The sequence below is a fragment of the Vigna umbellata genome, chromosome 8, assembly GCF_029865625.1.
Source record: "Vigna umbellata cultivar VRB3 chromosome 8, Vumbellata_1.0, whole genome shotgun sequence".
Lineage (NCBI taxonomy): Eukaryota > Viridiplantae > Streptophyta > Magnoliopsida > Fabales > Fabaceae > Vigna > Vigna umbellata.
In genome coordinates this window covers 32,267,254-32,280,170 of record NC_142172.1, presented here as the reverse complement: position 1 = coordinate 32,280,170, position 12,917 = coordinate 32,267,254, and the positions used below count along the sequence as shown (strand labels likewise).

Genomic DNA, 12,917 nt, shown 5'->3' with positions numbered 1-12,917 from the left:
ATTTCTTCATATGTTAAATTCCTTATTTATTACTCTTAAAACTCACAGTTAATAGCTCACTCAACCATTCAAAAATTGTTCATGTTTCAATATCGGGTTAAAACTAATTTAAACATTTAAATTACATTCAATGATTTTAAATTAATCCAATTTAAATAAACCTAAGAACAATCACGCACTGAATACCCCAATGTACTCTTTATTGAAGATGTATTTACAATCAGTGGAATTGGATGCAGAATCTATTGGTACTAACTAGTAAATGAGCCCTTTATATTTGGCTTTCCCTAATTTTATGTCTGTCACACTTATCTCATTTATCCAGACTAAGAAGAACAAGGAGAATCTGGTCTAGATTACATCATGAATTTAAACCAGTAAACCATGAGCCAAAGAATTCTACATACCATGGAACTACCATGCTTATTGTACACCTAAAACTACAGTAAATCTAGAGCCTTTTTCAGTCCTTTCAGAAGATCAGTTAGATGCAATGTACAAGATCAGTTAGATGCAATGCGCAGACCCTTGTGCCACCGATCCTTGGTTGAAACTCTATTGATAAAATAATAAAAAAAAAAGAAATAGATTAGTTCATTTTCAATCCAATACTGTTATTTTAAGACTAGCAAATTTAGAATTCAGCATAACCATAACTGTATTGAAGGAAGTACTTACATATGATGATATCCGGTGCTATAGTTACTCCTTGCAAGTAGACTTGTTATGTCCAAGTCCCTTGCATCGGCTGCAATGGAGATGGCGCTTGACTACTTCTTGAGGTCCAAATCGCTTTGTAGCTGGTCGACCAGGAGGTCTTTTGGTGGGAGGAGGTGTTACTGTTACCACAAGCTGAGAATCTTTGGAAGCAGACAATTCCACATCAGAAATTGGATGCACAATCTCCGAATACGTCAACCTGTAGCTCTCAGTTGTACAGTATCTGGAGCAATAATCATAAATACTTTGGCCAATGCCAACAATTACGGCAATGGCGTGACAACATGGCACACCAGTCAGTTGCCAGGCTTTACAACTACATTCCCACCTGTCAATATCAACCACCTCAGTTGTGTCACCACATACCTCATAGGTGCTACATGTTGATTGCAGAACTGAAAGTGAATGATTTTTTTGACTTTCTTTTTTAAGCTTATTTTCCATGGACGGACTCAGCCTAGTTTCCCATTGTTCCGATGCAGTCTTTCTGGCAACTATCAACTCCATAATCTTTCCCCTAATTACATCGACCATCTGTGTTATCGGCAATTCATCTGCATCAGATACCCAACTATAAAAGAGCTCCCCAAAGTTGGATGTCATGTGATTATATCTAGTACCCTGAAAAAATGAATTTGCCCAGTTCTGAGGTTCACTTTGAATAATCCAATTGTAAGCTTCTTCAGAAATCTTTTTAATGCTCTCCATTGAGTTGTGAAAACCTTCTGGTTTGGTGGCATAAGCAGCAGCATATAAATCCTCAATCATGAGTCGCTTTACCTCATGAGAAAACTGTCCTTTCAAGTCTCTAAAAAGTTGCTCACTCAAGTATCTCAGGCAGTATGCATGAAATGAACCTTCAAATATCTCAGCAATTGAAGTTTTCAGCCCCTTCTCTCTGTCAGCGACAAATGTTATGGGACAAGATGTTGAAAGCACTGATTTGAGTTGAAGTAAGAACCAATGCCAGCTATCATCACATTCTGCATCATCAACAATGGCAAAGGCAACAGGATACACACCATCATCAGCATCTGCAGAAGTTGCTGCTAACAGTGTTCCTTGGTATTTTGACCTCAATGGAATGCTATCAAGGAAAATCAGTGGTCGGCAACCTTGTTGGAAGCCATGCAACAAAGCATGAAGTGATACAAAGAGACGATCGAAGCTTGAGTCTTCCTTTGTTGTGCACATGGCAAGACTACCAGGATTAGCCTCCATTAACTTTTCACAGAAGAAAGGTAACTGACTGTATGCCTCTTTATAAGAACCCTGAAGCTGCTCTTTAGCAATCTCTTTCCCACGCCATGCTTGAAAATAGTTCAGTTGAATTCCATATTCCTGTTTGATGTCATTGACAATGTCCTTAGGTTTGTAATCCGGAAAATCTTTCAACTTCTCCTTTATAATACTGGCCACCCAACTTCTAGTTGCTTGATGCCCCGTTGTTGCAAAAGCCCCATCACAGGTATGAGTTGAATTCATTTTCTTTATACATATCAACTGAGTGGTTGACAACCTTGATGCATGAATTCTCCAAGGACAACCATCTGCTTTGCATTTAACAGTTACTCGATGACTATCATTTTTCTTATATTTGAAAGCAAATTGATGAGCAATGGCATATTTACGCAAGGATTCTCGAAATTCATGTACACTACTGAACCTTTGACCCACCCCTGTTATAGTATTCTGCCACTGCTGTGCTCCCTTGGCATACTTCTCTTCGATTGAGGATTGAAGAGGAAGAGAGGGAGAAATTTCCGGTAGCATGTCCATATCCATATTTGTATCAATTTGATTGGTATCATGATCAAGCACAGTATCAACAATATGACTATGACAAGCATTGAGTGGTGCTGGTGCTACTGTTTCAGACAAGGTTGTTCTGCTTGACCTAAAAAGTTCAAAAATTCCAAAATTAAGCTCTAGAATGTTCTACAAAATAACATAGATAGAGATATTATTAGCACAGAAAGAAAGATAACTACCTACTGCCAGGCATGTTTGATACCTCAAGGGCAACTACCTCTTCAAAAAGGATATAAATATCAACAGTAGAAGAACTCCCATGAAATTTAATCATTCGCTTCAGATCCTTGTCATTAGATACAGTAATGAGAGTCTTCTTATTCCCAGGTAGGAAATACTTGATTGACATGCTATCAGTTCTAATATTAAACATTTCGGCCACTTCCACCTTGAACTCGGCAAACTTCATTTCATCATCAATGTCTATAGCATGAGCATCACCACCTTTATATGACAAACAACCGTCTTTCTCAGTCAAAAACTTGCCTCCGGACTGACATATTGCAATGAGCTTCATGGCAGCCATGACCTAACACTGAAACAGAGAATTCTTATCATCAAGATGACACTTATAAAGAATGTTCCAGTAATAACAGCAACACAGAAAGAAAAGTGTAAAGAACTAATTAGTTCTATCTTTTTACTGATGTTAGAAAAAAAAAAACACAAATTTCAATACTTTTAGGATTGTGAATGGCTAATTAGAATATTTATAGTACTAAGATGACATTCCATTCCTTCAAGAATAAAAATATGGCATTGAGACATAATATAGTTTCATTAACCCTAATTAGAGACTCTTAACCTGAAGGAGAACTTGCTGTTTTTCCATTTAAATTCAGAACAGGTATGATCATCAATCAAAGTGTAACCCTAAGATCAGAGGAAACACAAATGAAAGAATATTACAAATATACCTGTCTGATTACTAGAGAAGGTGAATTAGGGTTTCTAATAACAAAGACGATGGATTACACGGAAGCACGCTTCTCTCAGTTGGTGGGTGCAGCATCAGCGAGAGTGCTGTCACATTTGATTTCTCTTTGAAAGTGAATGGAAAAAGAAGAAAAGGAAAATCAAAATATGAATTTGTTGTTGTTTATTGAAAGCAATGTCATGTCCTACTCCTGCTTCCCAAACAAATCTTGTGATTTAAAGCTTTTAGGGCTGGACGAAACTGGGCTTGCACAGACGTGTCCATCTATATTGTAATCTCTCATCCTTCTTTCATATCATGTACTCTCTCCTTTTTACCCTTTTAGATGCATGAATAAGATAGTGTTACCCTAGACTTTTTGGTAAATTAAAAAAAAAAAACCCTTCTGAGATGATTTTACTATCTTTCCAAAACATTATATATTCAACATGCATTTTTCCATACCCTGATTTAGGTAATTTATTGTATACTATTAAAAAGTTATCTACTCATAATCTTATCCCATACTCTTCTACACAAAATTTCTAAATCCTATATTAGAAACAGGAAAAAAATAAGTTATGTTTAGAAAGACAACTAATTTGCTGATTTCAAACTCATTTATTTAGTGTTCTAAATTAAATTATCCTCAGATAATTTCTTATTCGGCTTATTAGGTGGCTCAACATATAGTAACTCAGCTCTACAGCGAGTTTCGTTCACAGTCATCTTTTCTTCAATTTTGATCTTGTGGATTGTAAATTTTATAGTTTTATATGAAAAACATTATTATTAATATTTTATTATTAATTTTATTATTATTATTAATTTATACATGTATAAAAGCTGGTTCAGATTCTCAGCAAATTTTATGCATAAATTATAGTGAACAATTCTGAACATAGCACTGATTAAGGTTTCTGATTTAGAATGATACTTTCCCAAGTCCTTTTATAAAGGTCCAAAAAAGTTTGTTTTTCTTTTGTTTAACATTGACCAAGGTAATCAATGTTAGATAATGGATTGGCTAGTGACAAACTAAGTTCAAAATCTTGGTTAGATAGTTGTGAAAGAGAAACCAAACCAAAGCTTTTCTCTTCAAAGTGGTGGAAAACACTGCATCATATGACATCACTCATCATATACAACGTCATATGATTCATAAAAGTTCTAATATACTTGTTCGGTTAATAGACTCATTATACTTGTCAAATACAGACATTCTCTAATTGTCGAGTAAAAGAGTCTTTGTGATCCCTACAATGAATGGGAGTAGATCGATTGTATCAACTATCGTTATAGATGAGTTATGGTCTTTACTTGCCCCGAAGTTACTCATTTGAATAATTTGGTTTGGTTCATCGCAGAACTGCTTTGTTGGTCCCTAAAGGGTCGGGTGGATGACATGAGATCTTTACCACCCATCTTCTATTGAATGATTGCGTTCTCAGTTTGCAACGCATTTATCTCTTCCTCATACTTTTTGTGCATCTCATCTATGTCTTTGCATCCTCTACATAATCTCCCTTGGATCCATTTTCGTCCAAAACTTCCTTTGGCACAACATTACTTGTCATGTTCCTAGTGGTTACCATATAGGCTTAAGCAGTTTCTGCTCGACCCCACAATTAGCACAAAATGTTTCGGGTGTAAGGCAAAACATTTACTTAAAACAATTTTTGGTTGTACACACCAATGCAGTACTCTCCATGTTAGGGTAATTTGTTCAACAACTAATAAAGGATATCTGCTAAAGGTGCTCTAATGCTAAAGTTAGCTCATATTCAATCTATTAAAACAATTAATATTATAATAAATGCGTAATAAAAAGTCCCAACAAACCATATATTTTATTTATATTTATAGTTTTTTCTATAAACTTTTGATTAGAATTAGTGTAATTATTGTCCAATTTCCTTTAAACCTAAATATTGGTCAGTTTATGTTAATGAGATGTTTAACTTATTTTAATTCTAACCAATTAGTTATTTCTATATTAGAATAATCAGTCACATTTTTGTATTATTGTAGTTAATACGTATTGATAAATACATACAATACAATTTCATTAAAAATTCATTGACAAAAATATAATGGTTTGCTACAATAGTATAAAAAGACGAAAAATAAAAAAAATACATCCAATTTTACCACTAAAATATTGATGTATGCACATGTTAATTAATAAAATTATGTTATAGATTGTTTTAAGAGATTTTAATTACATCCCTCCCAAATGTAAATATATACATTTATATATTACATTGTAGGTAGAGGTTGGTAAATTCAAGCCTGATTGCACCCATAAGATTAGTACAAGCGTGATGTGATCAGTGTTTCTTCATTCTCTTTTAACAAAGTTTGAGACCTTATCACAACAAGACAAATGGCATCAATGCAAGTCTTGGTGAGTTAGCCAACAATGAATTATATTACCTATGCGGACTAAGAATTAAAAGATTCACCTCACTTCATTCTCCATTTAATTGAAAATAAAATATCATGTGAAAATGCATCAAATACTATAACATTATGTTAAACTTGACCCATGACACCTGTTTTTAGTGGCAAATACATATTATAAAAATAAAATCAAATACAAAAAAAACCAAATTAGTTGTGTAATCTTTCATCCTGCATTCCAATTCCTTGTAACATGTTAACACGTTGAATAATTTCTAACATTAATAATACAGCGAATTCTAGTTCAAGAATTAATTCTTAACATTGGACAATCATTAATGGTTAATGCGACCTCAATATAATTGAAGATGTACATGATGTGATGTTTTAAAAATATAATGATGACATAATAATACAAATACTAATGGGATGTTGCGCCTACAGAATTTAAGGTGTTTCCTTGTGTAAAAACCATATATATATATATATATATGTGTGTGTGTGTGTGTGAAAAAAAAGGAACATGGTTTCCATGTAAACATGCAACTTTCAGTTTTGAACAAGGTCACCAGTATCCTTTATTCTAAACCTGAGAGAAGACAGCAACTATAGGCAGAAAATAAGATCTTGAGGTCAAAACAGGGTAAATGATGAAAACAAAGAATTCAAAATGATAAATCCACACAAACTGAGATAGAATGGAAACTGGTCCTTAAATTTTGCAAATTTCCAATTATACATGGAAAACAATGGGAATCTGCTAAGAGAGTTTATTAACATTGCAGAAAAGAGTTGTTGCAGAGGGGCGAAATAAGCAGATAAGCAAACTCAACATTTGCAGATATTATTATTCTGTGTAGAAAACTGATGTATCTGTTACTATTTGTGAGTTAATTAAAGCTAAGAGAGGATGAGAAAAAGTTCAATCGGAAAGAAGAGCACAGGTGAAGCCATCGGTGACAAGTTGATTAATTGCATCCTTAAACTTAACATAGTCCTCAAGTTTGTTGTAAACCTGGCGAGAAATTCGAGCATAAGCAGTAACAGTGGCGTCTTCTTCTTCTCCAGCGAAATAAATGGGAACTTCAACCCCAAACTCATCTCTCAAACGAGTCCTAAGTTTGAGAGCGTGAGAATCAGTCATAATCCCCAAACATGGAGGCAAACCTACCATCACCATGCTAGCACTCATGTCAGGAGGAGACCCGAGATGGGTTCCCCAAGCCTCCACCAGCATCTTCCCCATCTCAACCACAACATCATGGTTCCTTTTTCTCATCCCTTCGATTCCTCCTTCGAACCTCTTCACGAAATCAATAACCGCAGGAACCACCAACTGCGCACTGTAGTCCCGGTTCCCGGTCCAAGAACTCTCCACCGCTAACCCATTCCCGTACTCGTGAGACACAACGGGGTGGTGCAGGTCACGTGACTTCGGCGACGCACGTGCGTAGAGGAACGCCACGGAAGGGGGGCAGAAGAACCACTTATGCAAATTGCTGGTGTAGAAATCCGCGCCAATCTCTTGCATATCCACGCGCGTGCACCCAATCGCGTGCGCCGCGTCAACGAAAACCTGCTCCACCCCCTCCTCCCTGCAGAGCGTAACTAACTCCTTAACCGGAATGACCACGCTGGGCATGGAAGTCACGTGGTCGATAACCGCCAAGCGGATTCTGTTACCTCTGGACTTTCCTTTCTCGATGGCCTTGCGAAACTCGCGGACGATTTCGTCGTTGGAGGTTACCGGGAAGCGGAGGGGGACCACGACGACGGAGCCGCCGGCACGTACCACGTAGGCCTCGATGGCTTTCTTGACGGCTCCGTAGGCGTAGTGCAGCATGAGGACGACGTCGCCCTTCTGGAAGGTTCCCTCGTGGAAGGCCCAGGCGGCCTGCTGGAGGACGATGGCGGTGGCGGTGGAGGCGTTGTCGACGAGGGAGATCTCGTCCACGTGGTGGGCGTTGACCAGGTCCTTGATGATGGTGCGGGAGCGGAGGAGGCCGCTCTTGAGGTGGTTGAAGTAGAATTGGTCCGGCTGGCGGAGGTTCTTGAGCTGCCAGTCTCGCTGCACGGCGAGGACGGAGGCCGGGCAGCAGCCGAAGGCGCCGTTGTTGAGGCGCGCCACGGCGGGGTCGTGGTGGGAGAATTCAGATTGGATCTCGGCGTCGGTGATGAAATTGGTGGGCTTTAACTTCTTGTGGGGATGGGAAACTGCGTCGCCGTTTTGGTGTTCGGTGGAAGCCATTGGAGACTGTGAGAGGAGAGTGGATCTAGGGAAGAAGGGGAAAGAGAATGAAGACAAAGTGTGGTGATATTATCTTTCATTCGCATTAGAGTCTACTAAGCAATCCATATAGTGACATCGGAAATTTGGAATATAAAATGAGGGAGGAACAAAACCAGCCAACCAGCATAAAGGTACCCTTTTTATGGATGCTGCTGTTTTCTTATTCATATAATGCAATGCAATGTAATGCTCCAGGAAGTGCTGGTATCATTGCAATCCGTTTCCCATCTTTTCCTTTTTATGCTTGGAATTTGGTTTCCTATTGCACACCCCACTAGCACACAACTATAGGATTTGACCACTGAGTGACCCTGTTATGCTTGCTTATTAGTATTCATTACTTGAAATGCTTTTTCAAAGTAAAGGATGAATGAGTGTGCTTGATTCAATGAGTTTGAAACCAAAGTTAGTTCCATTCAATGTGTTCGCAAACAAAGCAAAGGGACTTTTTCTTACACTTTTTTACTAAATAAAGGGGTATGTTTACTACTCTGTTTCCTGCTTCTGATCCCAACACAGAATTAATGTTTGTTGTCATTTGCCAAAATTTTACTGGCGATGATGATGAAGTGAATCCATAAAAGGTATACAACCATGGATTTCCGTCGTGTAAAAGTTTGGTTGATTTTGTTTTCAATCTAAATTTTGTGGGGAGGGGGCAATGAAGTATCATGTAAAATACCAATTTCTTGTACACATCTCAATATTGGGACAATTTCAAAGCTCTTCATATTATAACCCTCCACTTGTTATTGAAAATTATAATCAAAAGCCTTTGAAGATACCATACTACAATAGGAATTATATTCATATAATTGTTAACGACTTTTTCTTTTGGATAATACAATGTTTCAAAGTTTGCGTATCATCAGGTAAATATTGCATAAACCCATAGATTTCAAGTTGTTGAATAGTTTGTTTAATTTCTTTTTAGAAGTATTTCATCTGATTGAAGAAATTTAAATGTGTAAAGCAAAGCAAAAAACAATTTTCCAATTGAAGAATATGTATTATAAGATAAGAAAAAAAAATACATTAAATTTTTTAAAAATGAATAGCCAAAGGTTGAACAATTATATATTTTTATCATGGCATATGGAAACCAACGACGCCATATTATTTAGGACTTTATATGCTTGCCGATTCCATTTCCACTTGATGATATTCATTTTTATTTTGTAGGGTAATATGAAACAAATACACTTCGATGCAGGCTTATTTTTCTTTTAAAAAAATAATATTTTTGTAATATGTTTTGCCACTTGACTTTGTTATTAATTAGCTTTGTTGCTTCACTTTGTTTAACTTGCACTGCTTGGGTCAATAACTTGATGCTAAAACTTCGACATGTTACTTGAAGTATTCGAACTAAGTTTTGTCTTTTCTGTCCTTCAGTGGACCTTTGTCCTATCTTCTTGTTATGTTAATGTGATATGCATAATTCAGGGGCTCGTTATATTCTTGTTCATGGAAAAATTATTTTCTTCGTGTTAACAGTATAGTTCATCTCTCATGCAATTACAATTAAAGATAGATGCTAAAAGTTATCAGAAATAAATAGTTATTATATTTTGTTTGTGATTATTTGGAGTGTTGTTTATAATTATATTCCATACCAAATAATAAATATTATAATTTAGTAATATATATGTGAAATGTTTTCAAATATCTAATGAGTCCAGATTTTTTTTTTGGAATTACTTTTTACAGAACATTAAAACCACATTGATGATAATATATTAAAATAATTTTTAATTTGTTTTAAAACATTAAAATCAGTATTTATTAATATATTTTCAAATCACAGAAGAACAGGATAAATAATAACCAGTAAAGAATAGTGTAACATCCCAAAAATACAGTAATCACAATATCATAGAATTAATTACATTTCATAATCAAACAGTGCAGTCTTACACTAAAACTGATGTTCAAAAGCCGAATGACATAAGTACCTAATAAATCTACAATATTACCGAAGTAAAAGAGTCAGGATCGAACGGTTTACACAACCAAATACCGAACGATCACTACAAAACACTAACATCTAAAATCAGCCGGACGACCTAAGGCTCGGCCTTAACTTCAACGTCCACCAGGTTCTCCTCTTCAATCACTTCTTCCAACAATGCTTCACCTTCTGCTCACATCCACACGGATGATCATTGCAAATGACAGGACGGACGTACAAGTACGAGACAACACAAGGAAAACACAGGGTAAGCTTATGTAATTTAACTCACACATCAACATATAAATTAAACATTTCAATAACACAAGAATGAATCAACACATAAAATCATACTAAAGCTTATCACTAGACGGACCGTCCGGACTGTATGAATCTGTGTAGCTACAGGCGTTCTCGCACCCAGGTGATGTAGTAACTGGGATACACTCAACAGCTGCCACCCGAGGTTAGCCCTATCCAAAGTACCCCTAAGGACTAGGACCTCCTGCCGTTCCCACGCATGACCTACCCTCCTCTACTTGAGGATGGTACTCACGGAACATCAGGATGAACTGCCAGCATTAGCATGCCCACAGTCATACTTTACAAGTTTCCATATTCATCCATACATGAGTCATTCCTCCCTGGAACGCTCGTTCAAAATCCACAATCATATATTCATCTCACATATTGTTCATCCTTTAAAATTTTCCAATTCATTATCAATTTCATCATTAGTTACAAGGACATAAAATAACGAACGTTCAGTCCTCTTCAGAATGAGAACGAACGATAAGAAGGAGATCGATGATTCTCCCGTTCAGAACAGAATAAGACTAAAAGAGTTTCTTTTGGATTTACAAAATGAACCTAGTAAATAGTGAAATATGTGACGAGCAGTAATTACCACTTGAATCAGTTGAATGAACTGACTCTCTTGAATTCGAACTAATACTTAAAGAATAAATCAAGTAAAGAGATCTTAGAACTGTTCCAATGAAAGAAGTCTGGTCAAGATGTTGAGGAATGATATTTAGGCTAATTCATATACGAAAATTCAATGTCAGTAAGTGACCGAACATGGTAACAGAAAAACATCACTGAAATTGGACGAACGCTATTTTATCAAGGATGATTATACAATAGTACGAGCGCTTGGTATAAGACCGAGCACTACGTAGGACGAACGCTAGGTGTAAGACCGAACGTTACTTATTACGAACGCTAGGTGAAAGACCGAGCGTTACTGAATTTTAAATTAAGAAGATATATATATATATATATATATATACATTACTTTGTTTCGGATATCCGGGTACAACTATGCTGAGCCGAACGCTCAAACATAGTGTTCCACATGAGGACGTTCGTCCTTTACTAGGATTCTATCCAAATGACAGAATCCCCTTATTTTAACTATAATCACAGAAAACCGAACGGTCAATGACCGTTCAGTAACGAACGTACTCTATCATAGTAGAAATTTCATATTCAGATTTTCATCTATCTCTAATTCAAGTTTCAACACATCAGTTCATACTTTATAACTTCATATCAAATCTCCATTCAAATACTGTATAGAATCCATATAATAATTCATACTCCAAAATAATTTCTCATATTCACATTCATACATATCAACCATCATCATACATATCAATCATCATGTACCATATTCATTCAGTCAAACAATGTACGTTCACATAGTAAGACAACATGCAAATATCAATTAAATTAAATAAGCTTCCCTTACCTGGATTCGTGAGTGAAAACGTCCTAAACGTAGGTTCTTGGTTTGCCCAGATTACAGCTTTCTATCCTCACGACCACTTAACTCTTCCAACTAAATCTAACCACATAAAAGTCAAGAATAACTTAGACTATACCCCTGCATGCAACCAGAACTTGGTTTTGCATGTAACCCAAGAACGAACGACTAAGGGAAGAAACTTACCAGCTCAAACTTGAAACTTGTTCGGTTTAAGAGGAAGCTTGGGACGCCGGGAATGCTCCTACGGTGCATGAACGGTGATCGGAGCAGAGAAGAGTGAGTTACAGTAGAGAGAGAAGGGGAGTTTCTAGAGAGAAGGAGGAGGAAATGGAAGGTCAGAGTTGGGAAGGAGAAGTGCGTGCAGAGGAGAGTGAACAGGGTTTTTCAGAAAATCATTTTTGTCTACCCCACGTCCAACGGACGTGCACTCTCCTATGGACACCTGTCCTTCACTTACTGATTTTCGAATCTTCCATGCTTGACACCTGACATCAGTGTGCAGAGTTTTGGGTGTGTTTTTAATGCATCTGAGCAGGGTTTTGAGCGTATTAAATGAGATTAAAGAGGTGGGGTTTGAGTTAAATTTTCGAGGTCTAACAAATTGTGACCAAAGAATTAATTAGGATGATGTAAGATTTTAACAATATATTTAGTTCCATTAATCAGTTATTAATTCGAATTCTTTTATACACTTTTCTCCAAAGATTTATTATAATATCTGTAAATTGACTATTATTGTATCAAAATAATGAATTTTTTTAGTTTTTTAACATATTACTATGTATCTTATTATTTGAAAACTAAAAGTCTACGTAACAATATCATTATCAAATAGAGAAATACTTATGTTATACTTATAGTTATTTTATTTTATGTTATTATTATTTATTAATTTGAGAGAGAAATATCTATTTTATGTTATGATTATTATTTTTTATTAATTTGAGTACCAAAGAGTTTTATCTTAACTGAATTTTTATTTAGTATTCAAACTATTTCATTCAAAAGTTCTTTTTCTTTAAGCATTCCTATAATTTCTAGTAGCACATATGAA

The 12,917-nt window shown here is 36.1% G+C and overlaps 1 protein-coding gene and 1 pseudogene across 1 annotated transcript; both read right to left on the bottom strand.

Moving 5' to 3' along the window:
• Positions 1 to 179: 179 nt before the first annotated feature.
• LOC124845596 (uncharacterized) lies at positions 180 to 3,733 on the bottom strand. Its single transcript, XM_047322714.2, has 4 exons — positions 3,450 to 3,733; positions 2,712 to 3,067; positions 679 to 2,617; positions 180 to 555 (listed from the first exon to the last, which is right to left on the bottom strand). The coding sequence occupies exons 2-3, from the start codon at positions 3,056 to 3,058 to the stop codon at positions 703 to 705; spliced, it is 2,262 nt and encodes a 753-aa protein (XP_047178670.1). The 5' UTR covers positions 3,059 to 3,067; positions 3,450 to 3,733; the 3' UTR covers positions 180 to 555; positions 679 to 702.
• Positions 3,734 to 6,540: 2,807 nt separating this feature from the next.
• On the bottom strand, positions 6,541 to 8,625 carry LOC124845597 (putative L-cysteine desulfhydrase, chloroplastic pseudogene; annotated as a pseudogene).
• Positions 8,626 to 12,917: the final 4,292 nt, after the last annotated feature.

Excerpts from the sequence above, each read along its gene's own strand:
- LOC124845596 (XM_047322714.2), bottom strand. The coding sequence starts at position 3,058 with ATGGCTGCCATGAAGCTCATTGCAATATGTCAGTCCGGAGGCAAGTTT. Across the intron at positions 2,618-2,711 it reads TCAAACATGCCTGGCAGTAG|GTCAAGCAGAACAACCTTGT; the intron begins GTAGTTATCTTT and ends TGAACTTTTTAG.